This window comes from Chionomys nivalis, chromosome 18 (genome assembly GCF_950005125.1).
Source record: "Chionomys nivalis chromosome 18, mChiNiv1.1, whole genome shotgun sequence".
NCBI classification, from domain to species: Eukaryota; Metazoa; Chordata; class Mammalia; order Rodentia; family Cricetidae; genus Chionomys; species Chionomys nivalis.
The window spans coordinates 4507382-4529809 of NC_080103.1; the positions used below are offsets into that span (position 1 = coordinate 4507382).

General features: G+C 46.0%; 1 protein-coding gene across 8 annotated transcripts in view; it reads left to right on the plus strand.

The window, feature by feature from the left end:
- Positions 1–22428, plus strand: part of LOC130889286 (GON-4-like protein) — a 46531-nt gene that overhangs the window by 20529 nt on the left and 3574 nt on the right. For all 8 annotated transcript variants that reach the window (XM_057792890.1, XM_057792888.1, XM_057792889.1 and 5 more), the window contains 14 exons: positions 2772–2970; positions 3426–3512; positions 5340–5508; positions 6100–6244; positions 8097–8247; positions 10595–10711; positions 10957–12636; positions 14109–14364; positions 14948–15132; positions 16022–16219; positions 18099–18242; positions 19617–19760; positions 19844–19963; positions 21877–21987. In XM_057792890.1, coding sequence (XP_057648873.1) covers positions 2772–2970; positions 3426–3512; positions 5340–5508; positions 6100–6244; positions 8097–8247; positions 10595–10711; positions 10957–12636; positions 14109–14364; positions 14948–15132; positions 16022–16219; positions 18099–18242; positions 19617–19760; positions 19844–19963; positions 21877–21987 — 3706 coding nt within the window. The remainder of the gene's footprint in view (positions 1–2771; positions 2971–3425; positions 3513–5339; positions 5509–6099; positions 6245–8096; positions 8248–10594; positions 10712–10956; positions 12637–14108; positions 14365–14947; positions 15133–16021; positions 16220–18098; positions 18243–19616; positions 19761–19843; positions 19964–21876; positions 21988–22428) is intronic.

The following is a 22428-nucleotide window of genomic DNA, read 5'->3' on the forward strand; positions in this document are numbered from 1 at the left end:
CAGAGGTTAAGAGCATTGCCCGCTCTTTCAAAGATCCTGAGTTCAATTCCCAGCAACCACATGGTGGCTCACAAGCATCCATAATGAGGTCTGGTGCCCTCTTCTGGACTTCAGGCATACACAAAGACAGAATATTGTATACATAATAAATAAATATTAATAAAAAATAGGCTGTGGTAGTCTCGCAAGCTGGACAGTGGTGGTGCGCGCCTTTAATCCGAGCCCTGGGGAGGCAGAGGCACGGTCTGGGTGATCTCCATCTTGTTCACAGCCTGGCTTCTGAAAGTTCGCTGGGCCCAGCACAGAGTTTGCACTTCACTTCTCCTGCTCTCATGACCTGCCCCTCGGATGTCACCATAGCCGAGGCCCATTTGGAGCACTTTGTCTTTCTGTCATTTCCACCCTGGGATTGCTCCTCAGTGCGGATCTTTCCAGGGTTGAGCTTTCCTTTCGTGTCCTAGAAAGAGCTCGTCATTTGCTTTCCTTTTGTTCCATTCTCCCCTCATGGTGCTGTAAGTCATCTTTAGATCCGTTAGAGCCTCCCTAGCGTGGACAGGTCGTGCTCCACCACGGAGCTCAGTGCAGCCACTACAGCCCCTATCAGTCCCTGGCCCCTGCAGACACAACCTGTTTCTTGACGTTGCTGTGGACACAGTCCTGTCTTACTTTGCTCCATAAATTTGACCTCCAAACTTACCACTCTCACGCCTAGTTCACTGAGTAATGTCTTTCCTTCCTCTATTGTCTTCCAGTCCCTAATATTTTGGGGGACCTTACCTGTTAGTCTCCAGTCGTGCCTGAAGGCTTGTATGTGTCAACCTTTTAGGGACTAATGTTCCTCCTCTTGCTTGTTTCCAGAGTAAGTGGTGAGTTAAATTACTCAGTTTCTCTGCTCACCCAGCACTCAAGCCAGATCCGTTTATCTGCCCGCATATCTCACAGTTTCAAGAGGTAGTCTGAGAAACTCTTTTGCTAGGTCTTTCCTGGGGCTAGAGAGATGGCTCGGGGCTTGGGAACACTGGCTGTTCTTCTAGAAGATGTGCGTTCAATAGCCAGGCAACACACGTGGTTCTCACAACCGTCTGTAACTGGAGTTCCTGGCTTCTGATGCCCTCCTCTGACCTCCTCAGGCATGATGCCCTGGTGTTGTGTGACAGACTTCACATTCTAATTACCCACATGTGTCTAATCACCTGCGTGGGGAGCTCAGGCCAGACCGAAAGAGAGATACGACCAGCAAAGTCCAACTTGGTGAACCGAAGAGTTTTATTGTGGTTAATTGCAGAAGAATTGACTCAAAGAGAGCTGCATCCAAACTCACCCCATCATGGGTGACAGCTCGCCAGATCTGGAAACCTGGAGCACACTGCAGGCAGCTCAGCACTCTGGAGGGTCCTTTCCGGTGGCTCAGTTGATCTGAACCTCTTCCAGGCTGCTCTGCTTCCAGGTCTCTGCTTCTCCTGGGCTGCTTGGATGATCTCTGCTTCTTGTTTGCAGCTTGACATATGTGAGAGTGATGCCCAGCAGTCGCTATTGTTTACTCCTAGGAAGGAGGGGCATCGTGAATCTGGCCAGCTTTAAAATGGTCCTGAAGCTATCTTGAGTATTTTACTTCTGGTCCTGAAAGGTTGCTTGCAATGGGGGGATGTTTCAGGCTTGGAGAAAACTGGTACACAACAATGTGGCACACAGACATATATGCGGGAAAACACTCATACACGTGAAATGAAAGTAAATAAACCTGAGCTCTGTAAGTTCGAGGCCAGCCTGGTCTATGGTGTGAGTTGCAGGCAGCGCATTTCTGGTTAGGGTGCGCGGTTCTGGTCAGGCAGCCCCAGAAAGGAGTTTGAATGTGTGAAAGAGGGTGTTTGCACTGAGGTAGTCTAGTTCTGTTTGAACTAGGAACTCTTTCTCCTCATCTAATCTGCCCTGGATTTTAGCATATTGCTTTCTTGTTTCATTGTAGAAAGGCTTTGGCAGTCTTTTAGGGTTTTGTTTATGGTGCTAGGATTCAAACCCAGAACTCACATTTATAACGCGGAAATGAATGAAGAGTAGCCAGAATGGACGGGCTGGGGTAGCTGGTAAAAGAGAGACCAAATGGTGTAAGTTGGAAGGTTCTCTGTCACCTTGGGAAAAAGGCACAGCGTATGTGTTGCTATAGTGCAGGAATGATGAGTCCAGCTGCCTGTGGTATTACTTGTCTATTTCAGTTCAGTTTCCTCTCTCTCTGTGTTGTATAGACAAGCTAGTGTATCAAAAGAAGGTGGAAGATAATTGAAAGTCTCCTTTGGCATAGCTAGAGATTGACCCCAGGGCTTCAAGCGTTCTAGCCGTGTGTTGCTCTGGGACCAGAATTATTTCATCTGAATACAATCCTAAGAGTCTGAGGAAAACCTTTGGTCAAGGAGCATGGACCCTGGGTTATAGTGAGATTAAGGGATCAAATGTAAACAGACATGGGCTGGAGAATTGACTCAGTGGCTGAGAGCATTGGCTATTCTTTCTGAGAACCCAGGTTCCATTTCCAGCTCCCTCTTGGCAGCTGAAAACTGTCTGTAACTCCAGTTACAGGGCATCTGCACCCTCACACAGACACACATGCAGGGAAGACACTAATGCACATAAAGAGAAAACTTAAAAAAATAAAGATTTTTTTTTTTTTTAAAAGAAGATGAACATTGTTCAGCTTGGATAAAACGTCACTACTTGCAGTTTAATGTGTCATGCACCTAGGACAGCTCACAGATTTCTTTGCTTGTTGGGAATAGGTTTGAGGAACCATTGGCCAACTTGTTAAATGAACGCCATCGGACGGTGAAAGAACTACTTGAACAGCTGAAAATGAAAAAATCTTCATCCAGACCACAGCCTGAAGTGGAGAAGCTTAAACCTCAGACGGAGACAGTCCATCAGACTCTGGTTCTAGACCCAGCACAGAGGAGCAGGCTTCAGCAGCAGATGCAGCAGGCAAGACTGTTCTCAGTGTCTTGTAACTGTGTCATCTCCTAGCTTCCCACTGCAACCAAAAGTGAGCAGTATTGTGAAGTCAGGGATGGCTGTCTTGCTTCCCATGGAGAACCTGAGAGAACAGCAAGTCCGTGACCTTGTGCAGACAGGAAAGCAAGACCCTGATAATGCCCAGGATCGGGGAATTCAGAGCTGTTGATAAAGCGCTCAAACCCGAGTAGCTGACGGTATTGGGTTTTCCTCTTTCAGTCTCAGTCCCTCTGGTTTGAGGTTCAAGTTTGTCCGAGTTTGTAGTTTTGTTCAAAGGAAAATATCTCAGAAATTCCTGCCAAGATCCTGCTTTTACTCTAGTCCTTCTGAGAAGCAAGATATGTGCGGCACGTTTGCAGGCTTCTTGGTCACATCTGTTTCTGCAGAGTCCACCTTATCATATGTCAATGCTTTCTCCTTCCCAGCATGTCCAGCTCTTGACACAAATCTACCTTCTCACCACCTCCAACCCCAACCTCAGCTCCGAGGCCAGCACCACCAGAGTGTTTCTGGTAAGGTTCTGTACATACGTACCACAGAAGACTTAGTCTGACATAGTTTGACAAGTTCTTCTTCACTGGTAATGTTATTCACTGGGTGCAATGTATATTTCTTCTTCTCTGCTGGACGTGTCTGCTCACTGTACCTTCTTGTCCTGTGGCTTCCTGTGTTTGCATGACAGAACACAGCGAGTCTCAGGAAATGTTTTTACTGTTATTTTAATTGCACTTTCCTCATTTAGGTTTTTTTGTTTTGTTGTTGTTTCCTTTGAGACAGTTTCTCATGTAGTCCCAGCTAGCCTCAGACTCACTGTGTAGTTCACCTCATACTTCTGATCGTCCTGACTTTACTGGCAGAGTTACGGATGTGCACTACAGTGCCCAGTTTGTGGGGTGCTGTGGATATAACCCAGGGCTTGCTGCATGTTGCTCTACTGAGCTCCTCAGCCTTTGACCCTTTGATACTTCTGTTGTTAAGGATGTTGATTAGGCTCAGCTTTAGTGTTTAGTGTTTAGTATAGAAGTGCTTTTGTTTATGACATGTTTAAAGTTTTAAGATTTAAAAACTGATGGATCCTTGCTCCTTCCCATTCTTCCTTTCACTGTTCCCTCCCCCCACCCGTTTTTCATTCTTATAGAATTAATAGTGGATCTGTGAAAGGAGATAAGAAAGAACTCTCCGGGGGAGGGGGAGGGAAATGGGAGGTGGTGACGGGGAGGAGACAGAAATCTTAAATAAATAAATAAATAAATAAATAACTCTCCATTTGGAGGGGCTCTAGGGTCAAAGCATCCTGGAGGAAACCCTTTTTGTGGGTCCATGGTTTGTTTGCTAATAACCAAAGTTCTTTTTGGTGAATGAGTGTCTTCACTTTTTAATGTTGTCAGAGGACCGTGAGAAAGTTTTCTTCAGATGCACTAGTAAGAAAATTTAAAATAATTAGATTTATTTTATGTGTATGAGTGTTTGCCTTCAAGTATGTATGTCTGTGGGTGACATGCTTGGTTTTTGTCGCGGCCAAAGGGTGTCCCATCCCCCTGGAACTAGAGCTATGGATGGTTGTGAGCCACCCTGTGCGTGCTGGGAACCGAGCCTGGGTCCTCTGCAAGAGCAACAAATGCTTTTAACTGCTGGGCCATCTTCTAAAACCAGGAGGCGGGTGTGGTAATCCCCTTTATTTCTAGCACTTTGATGAAGGAGAAACGAGAACCATGAGCTCAAGGCTCTGGGGCTACACAGTGAGATTTTCAAAAATAAAGTGTGTGTGTGTGTGTGTGTGTGTGTGTGAATCTAATACACCCATTCCCCCAGCCTTGAGTTTAAAATCCAGGGCTTTGAGCGTTCTTCTCAATAGCCTTACTGCTGAATTTGATTCTTTCTTGGACGGAGAACATGCATGGCAAGACTGTGTAATGCTCAGTGCGAGACTTAGAGTAGGCAAACGACTGCAGGTCCAGGCCCCGAATAGCTGAGGGTAAGACAGAGAAGTCGGAATGGAATGCTATCTATCACTTAAGAGAGTTTTCTCTGGGGCTGGAGAGATGGCTCAGAGGTTAAGAGCATTGCCTGCTCTTCCAAAGGTCCTGAGTTCAATTCCCAGCAACCACATGGTGGCTCACAACCATCTGTAATGGGGTCTGGTGCCTTCTCTGGCCTGCAGGCATACACACAGACAGAATATTGTATACATAATAAATAAATAAATATTTAAAAAAAAAGAGAGTTTTCCCTGCCTCTGGTCCTCTAGCAGGCAGGGCCCTTTCCCCTGGAGGGGTTGAGGGCTGTGGAATTAGCTGTCTGGAGTCCTCTCAGATCTCCTTTCTGACCTTTATCCTCAGAAGGAGCTGGGAACCTTTGCAGAGAACTCCGTCGCCCTTCACCAGCAGTTTGACCCCCAGTTTCAGACCTTGTTCCAACCCTGTAACTGGATGGGAGCTATGCAGCTCATCGAAGACTTCACACATGTCAGCCTGGACTGCAGTCCTCAGAAAACCGTCAAGAAGACTGGTAGGAGATGCATACTTGTTATTTTGTTTTGGGTTGGTTTGATTTTGTGATTTTTTTTTTTTTGATACAAGGTTTCTCTATGTATCAGCCCTGGTTGTCCTGGAACTCACTTAGTAGACCAGGCTGTCCTGAAACTCAGAGATCCGCCTACCTCTGCCTCCCAGTTGCTGGGATTAAAGGCGTATGCCAGCACTGCCTGGCTTTAGCTTCAGGTTTTGGTTTGCAGTGAGAGATGAGAGTCTTTAGTAATATTTTATGTATAATTCTTAGGGATGGAGTATGCAGAATATTTATAGTTTATGTTTTCTAAGAGAGAAAGGGTAAAAAGATGTCTGAGGATAACAATATATGTGCGCACTGCTAAGTGCCTTATCTTCCTGTCTTAGGGGATAGAGTGTTCCACACGAGGAAGGACAAGGGGATCAACATGGTTTAGGTCCTGTTAGCCGTATGTTAGGTTGAAATGGCTAAAAACTTGGGGGGTTCAAGGCAGAGAAGAAGATCTCTGCTTGAATGCTAACATGGACTTCTGCACTATGTGGAGCCCTTGGTCCTTGGATGGTACTTATCACAGATCATCTTTTCCTACAGCCAGTGAATTTCCCTGTTTGCCGAAGCAAGTGGCCTGGATCCTGGCCACAAACAAGGTGTTCATGTATCCAGAGCTCCTTCCAATCTGTTCACTGAAGGCAAACAATCCTCGGGATAAGATCATCTTTACCAAGGCTGAGGACAAGTAAGTGTGCTGTGAGGATGAAAGGAGACACAGGGAAGGGGAAAGTCGGCTGCTTTCGAAAAGCATAGCGAACGGAGATGTGACCAAGCAGAGCTGCGTAGGCGGACGGAGGTGCCGCACGTGCCGTGGTATCGTTGTTGTTGTTATTATTATTATTATAATCTCCTCTTCTGTAATGGGTTTCTGCCTGCTTGTGTGTCATATCTGTGCACATGTGCATAACAACCCCATGGACAACAAAGGGTGTGGCTGGATTCCCTGGAACTGCAGTTCTCTGCACTGTTGTGAGTCACCATGTGGGTGCTGTAATCTGAGCCCCAGATCCTCTGGAAGAGCAGGCTGTGCTCCTAAGCGCTGACCCCTCTCTACAAACCTGCCACACATTTTTGAATCATTTAAAAGCGTTGTTTAACCTTTTGTTTATTGGAAAGCCAATCTTATAGTAGTACCGAAAGGAAATGCTCAAAGTAAAAGTTTTTAAACTCTTTTCCTCCCTCCCAAAGACATTGGTCCTTGTCCGTTTTACCCCAATGGAGTTTGAGTTCTGATCCTCCTCACCCTCCTAGTAGGTCAGATACAGCTGTGAGCCTTTTAGCCTAGTGTGTGTGGTGCAGGGTGTTACATTTCCTCAGGTCTTGGTGTGTGCTGGGTACTCTGAGTTACCGCCTTAGCTCTCTCATGGAATTCTGATAGAGCTTCAGTAATTTAAGTAATTTTGTCATTTGCTTTTTCAAACACACAAGGACTTGCCAGGGGGTGGTAGCCCATGCCCTTAATACTAGCACTTGGGAGGCAGAGGCAGCCCGATCTCTGTGAGTTCGAGGCAGGCGTGGTCTGCAGAGAGCAAGTTCCAGGACATCCAGGACTACACAAGGAAACTGTGTCTTGAAAGAAAAGAAAAAAAAAAAAAACACCACTACTAACAACAAAGAAAAGGCACAATGGTTTCAAATTGTCATTTAATCCTCTGAGTCATTCATTATTAATGTCTGAGGCAGGCTCTCATGTATCCAGTCTCTTATTTAAAAATCCACATCAGTGAGGATGGCCTTGAACTTTGAACCCTCTTGGATCTAAAATCCTAAGAGCAGGTTTTTGGTTTGGGGCTTTTCTTTTCTTTTATTTATTTATTTATTTATTTATTTATTTATTTATTTTATTTTGAACTTTTGCTCCTTTGCTTTTTATTTAGGTTTGTTTTGTTCTTGTTTGTTTGGGGAAGGAAACAACAGTGTTATTGTGTAGCCTGGACTAGCTTCCAGCTTAAAGCAGTGGTCCTGCCTCAGCCTCTCAACAGGGTTGAGGTTGCAGGAGTGTGCCACCATGCCTGTAGCAGCTTACTCTGGGAGATGTTATGCTTTTTGTTATTGTTTTGAAATGTGACCAGCCTCATTAGTGCTTGGCTAGTGCTGGATCACTGGCCCTGATTATGTTATCTTTGAAACCAAGCTGGGCGTACTGGAGTTCAGTCCAGTGAGTTACATGACGGCCCTTGTTCTCTTGATACAGGATTGTGGCATGGACCCAGGCTGGTCGGAGCATGACATCTCCTGCCCCAGCCTCCAGGGCGTTGAGAGTGTGCCACTGGCTTTCCGTTCTTCTGTGTTGTTATCCCAAGAGTTCACCAAGGATGTTTGTACAATGAACTTTAAAGCAATTTTATTTTAACAGTGCTGTGGGAGTGATGTAGGGTCTTCCCTACGCCACTGATCCCGTTGTGTTTGTTTTTAAAGTACTCAGTACTCTGTAAATATCTGAAGGTGTAGAAGGAGCTCGTGAAGCATGAGCTGTTTGGAGAGCTCTTTTGAAGAAAGGTCTGTGAAGTTAGGTTGTATCTTTGCTTCTCTCTCAGTCTGCTAGCTTTAGGACTGAAGCACTTCGAAGGCACTGAGTTTCCTAAACCTCTAATCAGCAAGTACCTTGTAACTTGTAAGACCGCTCACCAGCTGACGGTGAGAATCAAGAACCTCAACCAGAACAGAGCTCCTAACAACGTGATTAAAGTGAGTGTTTCCTGCAAGCTCCCCTGTGCCTCCTGCAGAGGAGCACCCAGCCCTTTCTCCTCCTTCAGCTCTCCGTGAAGGCAGTGAAGTCCCTCCCAGAGAGGACAGTTTAGAGGACAGTTCTCCCACTGTCTTAGATTAGTTCTAACTTTCCTTTGTAAGACATTCATCCATTAATTTGCTCTGAAGTACCTTCATCTTAGCCTCCCTTTTGGATATTCCCTAGTAAGGAATTATTCAGGCCAAAGGATTCCACAAGTCCTGGATCCGTCTAGCCCTCTTGTATCTCCTTCTTCTGACGTTCCACAGGTCGACAGTATTGCATTTCTAAACCTTCTCCGCAGTGCTGCTTTTGTTTTTTAATTAAGCCTGTGTCTGTGTGTGGGTGCATGCAATCGTGTGCAATGGTTCAGATCCCCTTAAGCTGCAGTCATGTGCAGTTGTGAGCCACCTGACACAGCTGTAATCCCAGGGGTAAAGGAAGAGGAAGAGGCAGACTGGGATAGTTTCATTTCCAAAGTCAATGGCTGGCTGGAGGTGCTGGTGCACACCTTTAATCCCAGCACTTGGGAGGCAAAGACAGGCAGATCTCAGTGAGTTCTGTCTCTACCAGCCTGTACATATTGCATGCTCCAGGACAGCCAGGGCTATACAGAGAGATTCCTTTCCGCCTGGGCTGACAGCCGTGTGCTGGGAACTCAGTTTGGGGTCCTCTATGAGAGCTCTTAACCACTGAGCCAAGGTAAGCCAGGTGTGGTGTCGTAGACCTAACCACTGCACCCATGGGACAGAGAGCCTGGAATTGCTGTGAGTCTGGGTCTATCCACAGCTCTATAACATTATCCTGTTAAGAGGAGAAAAATAAGAAAACAAACAACAGAAAAAAGATTTAAGTAGTTTAAAGAGCCAGGAAGCTTTTTCGGGGCTTTAATTGTGGAAGTGTTTCATCCCTTTTCCTCGTTGCCCACATTGTTGGAAGGTGATGTGGTTACCCCTTCATTACACAGTAGGTTTATCACTGACTTAGTAATCTCAGCCATGGATTCCTGCCCTCCTGACTTCCTTTCTCTTTCTGACCTCCCTCTTTCCTTCCCTTCTCTTTCCTCCTTTAGTGCTAAGAGTCGAGGAATCGCTAAACCACACCCCCAACTCACCTACTTACTGATGTACTTCCAATTTGTGTATGTGTGTGTGTTTAAGATTTGTCGTTTTTTGTGTGTATTTGTGTGTGCCTGTGTGTATGTGTACCGTGTGTGTTCAGGTGCCCGTGGGGGTCAGAAGAGGACATTGGATCTGTGAACTACAGTTACAGATGGGTGTGAGCCGCCCAGTGTGGGTTTTTGGAACTGAATCCAGGTCTGTGGCAGGAGCAGTAAGCACGTTTAACTGAACTATCTGTCAGCCCCTTGATTGATTGATTTTTTTTTTTTTTTAAATCACACTTATTTATCTTGGTATGGGCATATACATGCCACAGTGCACACACGCACACACGAGGTCAGAGGACAACTTGAGAAAGTCTGTTCTTCCTTGTAGCTATGAACTTATGAACTCATTTTCTCATGCTCAGGCCAACTGCCTGGCCCAGTTATTCTTTTTATTACTTGTTTGTTTGTTTGTTTGTTTGTTTGAGACAGGAATCTATCTGTGTAGTTCTGGCTGTCCTGGAGCTTGCCATGCAGACCAGGCTGGTGTAGAATTTACTGAGATCTGCCTGCCTTTGCCTCCCAAGTGCTGGGATTAAAGGTGCGCGCCAGCACCTCCAACCCATTGACTCTGGAATTGAAACCGTCACAGTCTCTTCCTTTCCCTCTGGGGTCACGGTTTTCCCCATGGCGCCTGGTTGGCAGTGTCTTCCACTCACCACTCTTGGTGAAAGTCGCTTTTGTTAGAGGAGGGTAAGGGCTGTGTGCTCAAGCCAATGTTTAATAAGATTGTTGACTTCCTCTTCTGTGTTCCCTACATTTCCAAGTTTCCCTCCAGGGGGTGTCCTTGGGGTAGATAATTTGAGTCTTTTTGTTTGTTTCCAGACAGGGTTTTTTGAGTAACAGCTCTAGTTGTCCTGCAACTCACTTTGTAGACCAGGCTAGACTGGAAGTCCCAGTGATCCCCCTATCTCTCCTCTAAGTGCTGAGATAGTTTTGAGTGTCGGTGGTAATCAGGATGGACATTTACATTTATATATTTAATATTTGTGAGACTTTCATTAATTAGAGGAATATTGTTTGAAATGCACAAATATTCAACATTTATTACTGAGTCATCCCTGTGTGTGTCAAAAAACCAGCCCCTCTCCCCATTTCCCAGTCTGAACAAATATGACTTTAAAATATGGTTTCTTGCTTAGTTTTATAAGAAGACCAAACAGCTGCCAGTTCTCGTGAGGTGCTGTGAAGAGATCCAGCCGCATCAGTGGAAACCGCCCATTGAGAAGGAGGAACACCGGCTCCCATTCTGGCTAAAGGTCTGGCCATCCTTCAACGTCTGCGTGAGGCAGAAGTCCCTAAAAGTTCCTGTAGGAGTTAGATGATAATTTCTGACACAAAATCCAGGAAGGTCATACACTTGGGATGTGGTTTTCCTAGCACACTGCTGCAGGGAGAAACCCTTCTTGGGACTGTCTTCTACTAATCCTTAGAGCCCAGAAAGGTCGTTTTCTTTCCCCTAGATTCTGACATGTGCTAGAGCACAGCGTTTCCTTTTCCTTAGGCCAGTCTGCAGTCCATTCAGGATGAACTTCGGAACATAGCTGAAGGCGCTGCAGAAGGAGCAGATGTGACCACAGCCACAGAGAGCAGCACAGACCAGCCCTTGGAGAAAGCCGGCCCTGAAGTGGGGAGTGCAACTCGGTACCCATTGCTGATGCCCAAGGGTGTGGTGCTCAAATTGAAGCCAGGTTCCAAGCGTTTTTCCAGAAAGGCTTGGCGACAGAAGCGGCCATTGGTCCAGAAGCCCCTCCTCATCCAACCGAGTCCCTGTGTTCAGCCCGTGTTCAACCCTGGGAAAATATCAACCTGGCCAACTCAGTCAAAAATCCCTCCAGGCAACAGGGTGGTCCAAATTCCTCATCTGATGCAGCCAAACACTGTCTTACAGACACTTCCAGGTTTCCCTCCAGTGGGGGTCAGCGGAGAAGATACTTATGAGTCTCCTGCAGGACCGCCTGCTGTACCTTCTGGTCCTGAAGCCAGGACCAGCTTCCCCCTGTCTGAGTCTCAGCCACCACTGTCTTCTTGTTCTGCACCCAAGATAATGCTACCCTCGCTTGCCCCTTCGAAATTTCGAAAGCCATATGTGAGGCGGAAGCCCACAAGAAGAAAAGTGGCCAAGGTTTCTCCTTGTGTGAAACCTGCTCCCATCATCCACTCCACACCTGTCATCTTCACGGTTCCTGCCGCCACAGTGAAGGTTGTGGGCCTAGCCAGTGGCTGTAACGTTATCCAGCCCGTCAGTGCAGCCGTGGCCCCAAATCCGCAGCCCATTCCTATCACCACTCTCCTGGTTAACCCTTCCTTCCCCTGCCCGTTAACCCAACCACTCGTGGCCTCCTCCATCCCCCCCTTAATTGTCTCTGGCAATCCTCTGACTCTTCCTGTACCATCTATTCCTGAAGATAAGGCTAAAGCGAACTTGGGTATTGCTGATGGAAAAAATGCTCCTCAAAACTCTGAGTTCACATTGAAACCCCAGGAACTAACTCCCCTGTGTGCTGCTGTCTTCTCCAAAGAGGAGTCTCGGCCATGGTGTCTTTCATCCGGTGCAGAAAGCCAGGGCGGATCGTCTGAATCGAGTGCCCGTGGCTGGACAGGTGTGAAAATAGAACAGGTTGGGCAGGCTTTAGAGCCGTTGTCTCCCAGTCTTCAGGAGTCTCTGAACTGTGCACCGAAGGATTTAGAAGAAATGGTGAAGATAGAAGCTGAGGACTGTGTGGAGGAAATCTCTGTTAACTTCCCTGGGGAGAAAGTGAAAGCAGAATGCTCTGTGGAAGCAGACAGTGGCTGCCCTCAGGAGAAGCTGAGTAGTGCTCTAGACATGAGAAAAGACACAGTCCTGCAGATGGAGGAGACTCAGCCCGCTAAATCCCTTTCTGTGTCCCAAGACCCTCCCGATGAGGGGCGCACACGTGGAGTTGGAAGCAAAGGATTACCAAAAAGCACTCTGTCCTCCATGGAGCAGGACATGATGCTTAGCAGTCCTCCAGGGAGGCCTGAGGATTCAGCCAGTGCTGAGGGTCAGTCTGTGGGGACCCCAGCAGGACCAGACACTGGAGGAGAGAAAGATGGGCCTGAGGAAGAAGAGGAGGATGACTTTGATGACCTCACCCAAGATGAAGAAGATGAACTGTCATCAGCTTCTGAGGAGTCTGTGCTCTCTGTCCCGGAGCTCCAGGTAAGAACCAGAGTATATGCGGACTCAGTAGAATGCTCCTTTGTATGTTACAGTCATAAAGTGTCCTTTGACTTGTGATTGCATTATGGGACATGATTTAGAGACTTGTGACATGCTGTGGAGAGGGGGCATTCTCTTTGGGTTGTGCATATTTCATTGTCAGTTTGAATCGCTTGAGCATACTTTATTTTTCTATTTTTGCATTTATTCTTTTATTTATTTGGGTATGTGCATAATATGGCATGTATGTAGAGGTCAGAGGACCAGGAGGAGGTGGTTATCTCCTTCCATCATGTGGAACCCAGGGATTGAGCTCAGAATGTCAGGCTTGACAGCTGTTGTCTGTACCTGTTGACCCATCTCATTGACCCCTTGAGCATACTTTAAATATCAAACAAACCAACAGCAAAGCTCATAGCACGGGGGCTATAGGTAAAATGACCCCTGTTGCCTACCTTAATGGCTTGAGTGCATTCCCTGGGGTCACATGGTGTATAGAGAACTGATTTCTATAACTGATTCTCTGGGCCCCTCCCATGGGTTCCACAGCATGCATGGAACCCCAGCATATGTATGCAGACATAAATAAACGAGATTTAAAACAAACAAACAAACAACAATAACAACAAAAAACCCGTGGTGGGGAAAAGATGGCTCTACAGTTAAGAACAGCTTCGGTGCCTGGCAGTGGTATTGCAGGTCTTTAATCACAGCACTCAGGATTAGAGGCAGGTAGACCAGTTCACGGTCAACCCGATAGACAGAGCGAATCCCAAGTACTGCCTTTTACTGCATTTTAGAAATCCTGTCTAAAACAAATCACCAACCAGAACAAAAGAACACTTGTTCCTTTTCCATAAGACCCTGATTTGAGTCCTCACCCACCTGACTTCTCACAGTCTACAGTAACTTCAGTTTCAGAGGATCGTGTACCCTCTTCAGGCCTTTGTAGGCATGTGGTACTCAGAAATACATGTAGGCAAAGCTCTTATACTCATAATAATGTAATGATTAAAAAAAGTTTAGCTGGGCCCTTCTGTTAGTACCAGCACTTGGGAGGCAGAGGAAGGTGGGTCTCTCTGAATTTCAGGCCAGCCTGGTGTACAGACCTAGTTCTTGGGCAGCTAAGGCTACACAGAGAAACCCCATCTCACAATACAAAGCAAAATTTAAATAGCTCTTAAGAACTAGAGGAATAGGTATGTAATCGAGCATGTAGTTGTCATGCGCAAGGCCCTGATTCCATCCCCAACCCTTCAGAAAGGAAGCAAAGAACAACACCCAACAAGAAGAGAAGAGAGAGAGAGGTATGGGTCATGGGTCATGTCCTGCCTGTCCCTGTCTATCAGTGCCCTCAGACTTCTCCAGTCCAGAGTGGTGGCCCTGCTTTTAGATCCTCCTGACCCTGCTCCTGTACTTCAGCTCTGTGAGCTGCTGGGAACTCTTGTAAACAGTCTTTGGGGTGCATTTAGGAAACAATGGAGAAGCTGACGTGGCTGGCTTCTGAAAGGAGCATGAGTCAGGAGGGTGAGTCTGAGGAAGAGAACTCCCAGGAGGAGAACTCTGAGCCAGAAGAAGAAGAGGAAGAGGAGGCAGAAGGGATGGAAGCCTTGCAGAAAGAGGATGAAGTGAATGATGGAACAGTTGGAGATGCTGCTGAGAAGCCCCCTTCTACCTTGGCCTCACCCAAAACTGCTCCAGAAGTAGAGACCAGCATAACCCCACCAGGTGAGTGCAGCTGACCCTCTCAGGGCAAGTTTCCCTTGGCTGCAGTGCCCAGAGGACAGTGTGCACAGTGTGAAGCTTACAGAGTCACCGAGTAGCCGGGAGGCTCCTTTCTCCCTCTGCAGCTTTCCTTCCCCAAACCGAATAGGTTGGCGCCTTTGAAACACAAAAGACAGAAAGTTAATCTCTTCAACACTTCATTTACGTGAAGTCACTCTGTTTATTTGTGGTTCTTGCCTCCTCTGTTCTTGAAGTTAGGAACTGTTTGGCTTTCATGTTTACTCCTTAAACTTCTTTTAGCATAGCTCAGGCAGTGTTCTTTGTTCCACTGCCTCTCTCCATTGTAATGTCATTGTAACCTAGCATGGGACTGGGTGTTCCAGCTGCGGTCCTCAGTGTATTCCCGCCTCCCCATCACTTTGCAGTTCTTGTTGCTGTGCCTATGCAAGGAGGCAGGATTGTTTTGTCTCCCATTTTCTGGCTATTCTTTTTCCAAGTTGTGCATACCTGTATGGGATGAGCGCACTTATGGTGGGCTGCATATTTATAAGGATTGAGAAAGAATTTTTTTCACATGTACTCCAAGGAGACAACATCAAAACTGCTGGAAAAAGCCGAAGCAGTCATCGAGCTCGGAACAAACGGGGAAGTCGGGCCCGGGCCAGCAAGGACACCTCCAAGCTGTTGTTGCTGTATGATGAGGACATTCTTGACCGGGACCCCCTCAGGGAACAGAAGGACCTGGCCTTTGCCCAGGCTTACCTCACCAGGGTAGGCAAACAGCTAATTCTTTAGTTTTTAATGCCCATCTGTGTGCATGTGGCTGCTGCTGCTTTGGAGGAGATGTTCCTTAGATGACTAAGCAGGTTGCCCAGCAGGAAGTGTTTTTCTAGCCTTGGACTGGCCTGATCCAGCACAGTCAGAACTAAGGTTTTTCCTACATGCACAATAGGTTTTGTGTCTGCCTTGTTTGCTTGCATTTGCCACAGAGTTAGTTCTCTTAGAGACCCGCAAGGGGCTCCAGAGTTCAGCCTCAGTGCCCTTATCCTCAACCCATCTCTCTTTCAACCAGGGATTAGGGGAATGGTGATACTGCTGTCCGCAGTGCCACGTTGTGAGTTCACAGATTGGGTCGACTGCTGCCGTTAGTGGGCGTTTAGTGAGAAGAATGGGGTAGTGTGTAGCCTGGTGTGCTGATCTTGAGAGTGTACACCCTGGTCTTTTGTTGTTTCTTGCTACCCTGTGTAGCTGCTTGCTTCTCAGTTAATCATCCGGCAGAGTGATTAGCTGATGCAGCTGCTGGTGTTGCTGCTGCTGTTATTAACATTCTAAGTTCGGGTATTAATGTACCTAGTATGACCTGTATTAGAATCCAAAAGTTCCTCTTATTAGGTTATATTTGGGACTTATGTCATGAAGGCAATCATAGGAATCCTTAGTTTTGTGACTCTAATCTTAAGAAAATACAGGTTGTCCAGTAGTCCCTCAGAGAAAAGCAAGTCTGCCTTGCTGCTTGTTCTGTGTCCTTTGTCAACCTCAGGTCAGGGAGAGCCTCTGAAGGCTAACTCTTAGAACTGTGACTGTGACTCTTTCTCCTGTGCCCTTGCATGTTCTGGAGGCCTGAGGAAAGGATGTTGACTATGGAAGTCTTGTGTTGTAGGTGCGAGAAGCTCTCCAGCATGTCCCTGGCAAGTATGAAGATTTCCTTCAAGTCATTTATGAGTTTGAGTCAAGTACCCAGAGGCAGACTGCTGTGGATCTGTACAAAAGCTTGCAAAGCCTACTCCAAGACTGGCCTCAGCTCTTGAAGGACTTTGCTGCTTTCCTGCTTCCGGAACAAGCCCTGTCCTGTGGACTAGTAAGTAGAGACGCAGAGACCGCACAGCAGACTCTAGCTCAGAGGTAGACAGGGCTTGAATACAGCCGAGTCAGGTAGTTCCAGTCTTCTGATTCTTTCACAAAGTCTTCTCAGGTCTTTCTCTATCCAGTTCTGTCCTCCCGTCTGTTTACAAAGTGTTTTCTGTAGTACCAGTAGAGACCTCCGTAAGTCATATTCTTCCCTCTCTCCTCACTGGAGAAAAGTATTTTTTTGGAAACCTCCCCCTCCCCCCCTTTTTAAAACAGAGTCTCTGTGTAGCCTTGGCTGGCCTGGAAGGCACAGTGTAGACCAGTTAGCCTTGACCTCTCCAGTGCTGCATTAAAAGGTGTGCCCCACTGTGTCCCAGCTCTTTCTTTTACTGAATATTTGTTGAGTGTCAGGCAAACACATAGACACTATGACTGTTAAAAAATTAAGATTTCTGCCTTCTAAGGGGTTTCATTTTCATGAATAAAGTCTGTAAAATATGTAGATTATAAAAATAGTCATATATGTCATACATGATCCTTTACGGTGATACTCCATAGAACACTAGAGTAGAAGAGTAAACTGAGGCAGAAGGATTGCTGCTGCTTCGTGGCCAGCCTAGGATTCATATTTTTTCAATGTCCTGGGGGACATAATGAATTCCTGCCCTTTAAAAAAAAAATAATTAGCCGGGCGGTGGTGGCGTACGCCTTTAATCCCATCACTCGGGAGGCAGAGGCAGGCGGATTGCTGTGAGTTCGAGACCAGCCTGGTCTACAAGAGCTAGTTCCAGGACAGGCTCCAAAACCACAGAGAAACCCTGTCTTGAAAAACCAAAAAAAAAAAAAAAAAATTAAAGCAAAAATTTGAAGCCCAAGAGTTGAAATGGGAGGAACGGGCAAATTGGGCATGGCCACTCCTACTTGTTCTTGTACTTGAAAGGCAGAGACAGAAGGGGACGGATGGAGACTGGAAGGAGGGAGAAGGAGCAGAAGTCAGTCGTTGTAGCAATAGGAGTGAAGGGAATTATCATGCCGTTCTCATAGATTTGTGAGCATTTGATGGTTAATTGTGAATAAAATGTCCACCTTCATTCTGGCATCTTTGTGATGATTGAATGAATGCATGTGCAAAATAATTTTCAGGGCTAGACAGATGTCTTTGAGGTTGAGAGCACTGACTGTTCTTCCAGAGGTCCTGAGTTCAATTCCCAGTAACAACATGGTGGCTCACAACCATCTGTAATGAGATTTGGTGCCCTCTTCTGGCGTCCGAGCTACATGCAGGATGAATACTGTATACTTTATAAATAAATAGAGATTTATTAAAAAAAATAATTTGTAAACTCTGAAGTTCCACAGAGTTTGAGTATTTGATTTTATTATTTGTAAAATAAATACAAAACAACTTGATATATAGTTATCTCCTTTACTTACTTGTTGAGACAATTCTCATTGTGTACCCACGCTGACCTTGATCCTAGACTCCTCTTGTCTCAGTCTCCTACTGTTATGCAAGAGATGCTTCTGTTGAGTCGCTCATTCACATCTTAATTCTTAGGATCCCACAAATCCACAATTGGCTGTTAAGATTTTAAATACTTTTTTTTGTTTTGTTTTTGTTTTTTGAGACAGGGTTTCTCTGTAGATTTGGGGGCTGTCCTTGAACTAGCTCTTGTAGACCAGGCTGGCCTCGAACTCACAGAGATCCGCCTGCCTCTGCCTCCCAAGTGCTGGGATTAAAGGCGTGCGCCACCACCACCTGGCCAAGATTTTAAATAGAATTCAGTCATAACCTGAGCCTCTGGCCCATTGTTTAGTTCTTCTCAGGGTCTTCAAGTTCTGATCCAGCTGCGTACTGATTCCTTTCTTGTCTTCCTTCCATTTGATAGTTTGAGGAGCAGCAAGCTTTTGAGAAGAGTCGTAGATTCCTTCGGCAGCTGGAGATCTGCTTTGCAGAGAACCCTTCCCAGCACCAGAAGATTATCAAGGTCCTGCAAGGCTGTGCAGATTGCCTTCCTCAGGATACCACTGAGGTACTCCGTCTGCCTATTTATTCATGTGTATGAGTGTTCTATGTGCATGTCTACATGTGTACCACATGCCGGCCTCGTGCCTGCAGAGGTTAGAAGAGGACATTGGATTTTTTGGAAGTTGAGTTACAGATGGTTGTGAACTACAATCTTGTCCTGGGTCCTTTGCAAGAGCAGTAGGTCCTCTTAACTGCTGAGCCCTCTCCAGCCCCTTCATCGTCCTTTCTCTCTCTGCCTAATGTATTCTGTATCTTTTCCCTCTGGAGTACCGTAAACTCAGGCAGAAAGCATGTTTCCTACTTCGCTACAGTCTGAAGCCCAGGGACATGGAAGAATGGCTCCTGGACTCCAGAGCCTGACTGGCCCTCACAAGCTCTGTAGCCGTCAGTACACTGGAAGGGGTTTGGAAGAAAGTGGGTGGGTGAGGAAGGCTTCGGACTCCTCATTTGTTTCTTCAAGAGACCAAGGAATGGAGAGTAGTGTCACTGATCAGTGTACTTCCTCCCCACCCAACTCCCGCCCTGTAGCAAGCAGGGAAAGGCTTTACAATTTTTAGCTGTCAAAGTAGTGGCGCACACCTTTAATCTCAGCGTGCAGGAGGCAGAGGCAGGTGGATCTCTGTGAGTCCCAGCCCAGCCTGGTTTACAAAGAAAGTTCCAGGACAACCAGCAATACACAAAGAAAGCCTGTCTTGAAAAAATTAGAATGGGCCAATGAGATGGCTTAGGTGATAAAGTTGTTTGCTGCCAAACCTGTCTGATGCCTTTATTCTTTATGAACAAAAATTGGGAGTCTGATATTGGGGTAATAACCTGAATGTCCAGAGAAGCAACCAGTTACCTACCTCCTCTATCTCTCTCGTCCCTCCATTCAGAACAGCCTAGACCCTCTCGAAGCCTTGCCCTTTAAATCATATGTCCTCATCCTTCAAAACATCAAAGATTAATTTGGGTCAGTTAGTAGCTAGTTCTGCTCTCTGTTTCAAAACAAACTTTATTGTCAGTCTTGGGAGTATCAGAATGCAATCAAGATATCACAGAACACCTGATGATAAATTCAATCCCTGGGGCTCCTGTGAGAACTGACTATCTTTCCTAGGTATGTACTGGCCTCTGTGCACTGACTGCTAAGCCATAGATCTGAGTTTGATCCTTGGGAGTCCTTGACTCCCACAGGTGTGCAGTAGCATGCATACATCCACACACAGACACACACACCAAACAAATAACAAATAAACCCTTGTAATCGAAAAATAAGAGACTTTTAAAAAAGCTTTGCTGCCTATAGAAGGCAGACTATGGATTCATTTGGGATTGGTTTGACTGCAGTCTAGGAAGATTCTCCAGATGTCTTCTTAGCTTTCCCAATTTTCCTCAGCTTAAGACACAGATGTGGCAGCTCCTCAAAGGCCATGACCACCTACAGGATGAGTTCTCCATCTTTTTTGATCATCTGCGTCCAGCATCTAGTCGGATGGGTGACTTTGAAGAGATCAACTGGACTGAAGAGAAAGAGTATGAGGTACAGGCCCTGAGGTTGTCGAGGGGAAGGCTGTCTGCGGGAGGGTTTGGCCAGTCTGCCTAGTACCACCAATTCTTGTTTAGTTTGATGGCTTTGAAGAAGTGATCCTCCCTGATGTAGAAGAGGAAGAGGAACCTGCTAAGGTGTCCACAGCCTCAAAGAGCAAGAAGAGAAAGGAGATTGGGGTCCAGAATCATGATAAGGTATATTTGGGAAATATCTGCTTTTCATGAATCAAGCTTTGGATTAAACTCTGCATATATCCATGTTGTATATAGGATAGCTCACAGTATTGAGGTTGGAGATGCTCACGGGGAACAACCCAAAGGTGAGGCTGCTGTGAAGAACCTATGAGACTTCATTAGAAGGAATCATAGCCCTGCATGATGCCACGTATTTATAATTTCAACACTTAGAGTCTGAGGCAGGGGTATTGCTGCAAGTTCAAAGCTAGCCAGGGCTAGCTATATGGTGAAACCCTATCTCAGAAAAGGGAACAAAACAAAACAGATTGTAGTTCATGCTTTTCTTCCTAGCTCAGTGCTACCCTTTTTCTTACCTTTGGGTTTTAATTTTTCAATTTTGCCCATGGAAGGAAATAGAGCCCTCTAATGATAGACGTAGCAGTTGTGTTATTATGTGGCACCATGTAGATTGTTAATTAGCTCGTGTAATTTTCATAGTAATCTTGAGGAAAGTTTTATTTATGTGACTAAAGAGCCAAGACAAGCTAATGCCAGAGTGACTTTGTCAGGTGTCCATGCTGGGACACTGACCTAGGTGGCTTAGTTTTAGCTTTAGAGTCTGCTCATACTCGGTACCAGAAAGAGCCTTGACTCCAAGCCTGATGACGAGAGAGAGTTTGGTCACCAGACCCATATGGTCAGGCTGTTCTCTGACCTCCATACATGTGGTATGACGAGCATGTATGTGCATATAATATAGCAAAAAATATAGATGTATTAATTTTAGAGAAAAATTTGTGTTTAGGAATATATCTGTGGAGTTCAGGTGCCCAGAGATCTGAAGAAGATGTATGATCTCCTAGGACTGGGGTAAAGGGTGGTTTATGTGCCTCCTGATTTGGGGTCTCCTGAATTCAAGTCCTATGCAAGAGCAATACATAATTGCCCTTACTATTGAACTACCTGTTCAGCCTCCAAATTAGTCTCTGTTTAAAGATGATGATGATTATTTGAAATAGAGACTCATATGTAGCCCTGGCCTTGGAACTGTGTAAACCAAGGTTGACCTCAGTGTCATGCTAGGATTAAGGCATGGGCCATTTTTTTTTAAGTTTAAAAATTTACATTTATATACTTTGTGGGAGAGAGTGGGGGCTACACATGTGCCACTGGACATTTGTGAAGGTCAGGACATTTGGATACCAGGGATTAAATTCAGGTCTTCCTGCCTCTAGCCACTGAGTCATCTCACTTGCCCAAAGAGGCGGTCTTTTTGTTGTTTTGTGTTTTTGTTTTTCTGAGACAGGATTTCTCTTTGTAGCTCTAGCTGTTCTAAAACTCACTCTATCGACCAGGCTGGCCTCGAACTCAGAGATGCATCTGCCTCTGCCTCCCAAGTGCTGGGATCAAAAGTGTGTCTTGGCTTTATTAAGTGAAGAGTCTCTATACAAAGGGAGACAGAAAGTCAGTAATCTGGATCTTACTTTCGAGATCTCCAGTGCATTTTCTCAAAGTCTGAGTTATGTCTGTCTGAGGCTTGTGGGCTGCTAGGATGCTGCTTTCTTTGGATCACTGTGGGTTCTTTGAGGATTCACAACAGGCTGAAGTCAAGATTGGGTCAGTGAGCTTCAGGGTGATTAGGTGGTCCATTAGAAAAAGAGTGGGCCGGGCGATGGTGGCGCACGCCTTTAATCCCAGCACTCGGGAGGCAGAGGCAGGCGGATCTCTGTGAGTTCGAGACCAGCCTGGTCTACAGAGCTAGTTCCAGGACAGGCTCCAAAGCCACAGAGAAACCCTGTCTCGAAAAAACCAAAAAAAAAAAAAAAAAAAAAAAAAGAGTGGGAGGGACATTCATAACTCAGGCCTCTCAACGCAGCTGTTTCTTGGTTCTGAAAATACTTGGCAGCTAATCAAGTTGGGGTATCTTGTAGGAGACTGACTGGCCTGAAGTGGCCAAGGACTGCTCCTGTTCCTGCCATGAGGGAGGTCCTGATTCTAAGCTGAAGAAAAGCAAGAGGAGAAATTGTCATTGCAGCAGCAAGGTGAGGCAGGTGCTTGGTGTGCTGGGACTGCCTAGGCCATACTGTGCAGATGCTCATTTCTTGTGGTTTTGTTTTTGTTTTTGAGATAAGGTCTCTCTACATAGCCCAGGCTGTCTTCATACTCACCACGTATATGAGGCTGGCCTCAAACTCAAAGACATATAGCCTGGCTATATTCTGCCCTGCTATAGGCCAAAGCAACTTTATTCATTAACCAATAAGTATAACACATATACAGAAGGACATCCCACACCATCAAGTTATTTGGACTAATGGCTTAGCAGAGTAAAGCCAGGTGGGAAATCAGAACAGAGATTGAGAGAAAAAGTAGACAGAGTCAAAGAGATGCCATGTAACTGCTGAAGGAGACAGACACCGGAACTTTACCTGGTAAGCCACAGCCTCGTGGCAATACACAAAATAATAGAGATGGGTTAATTT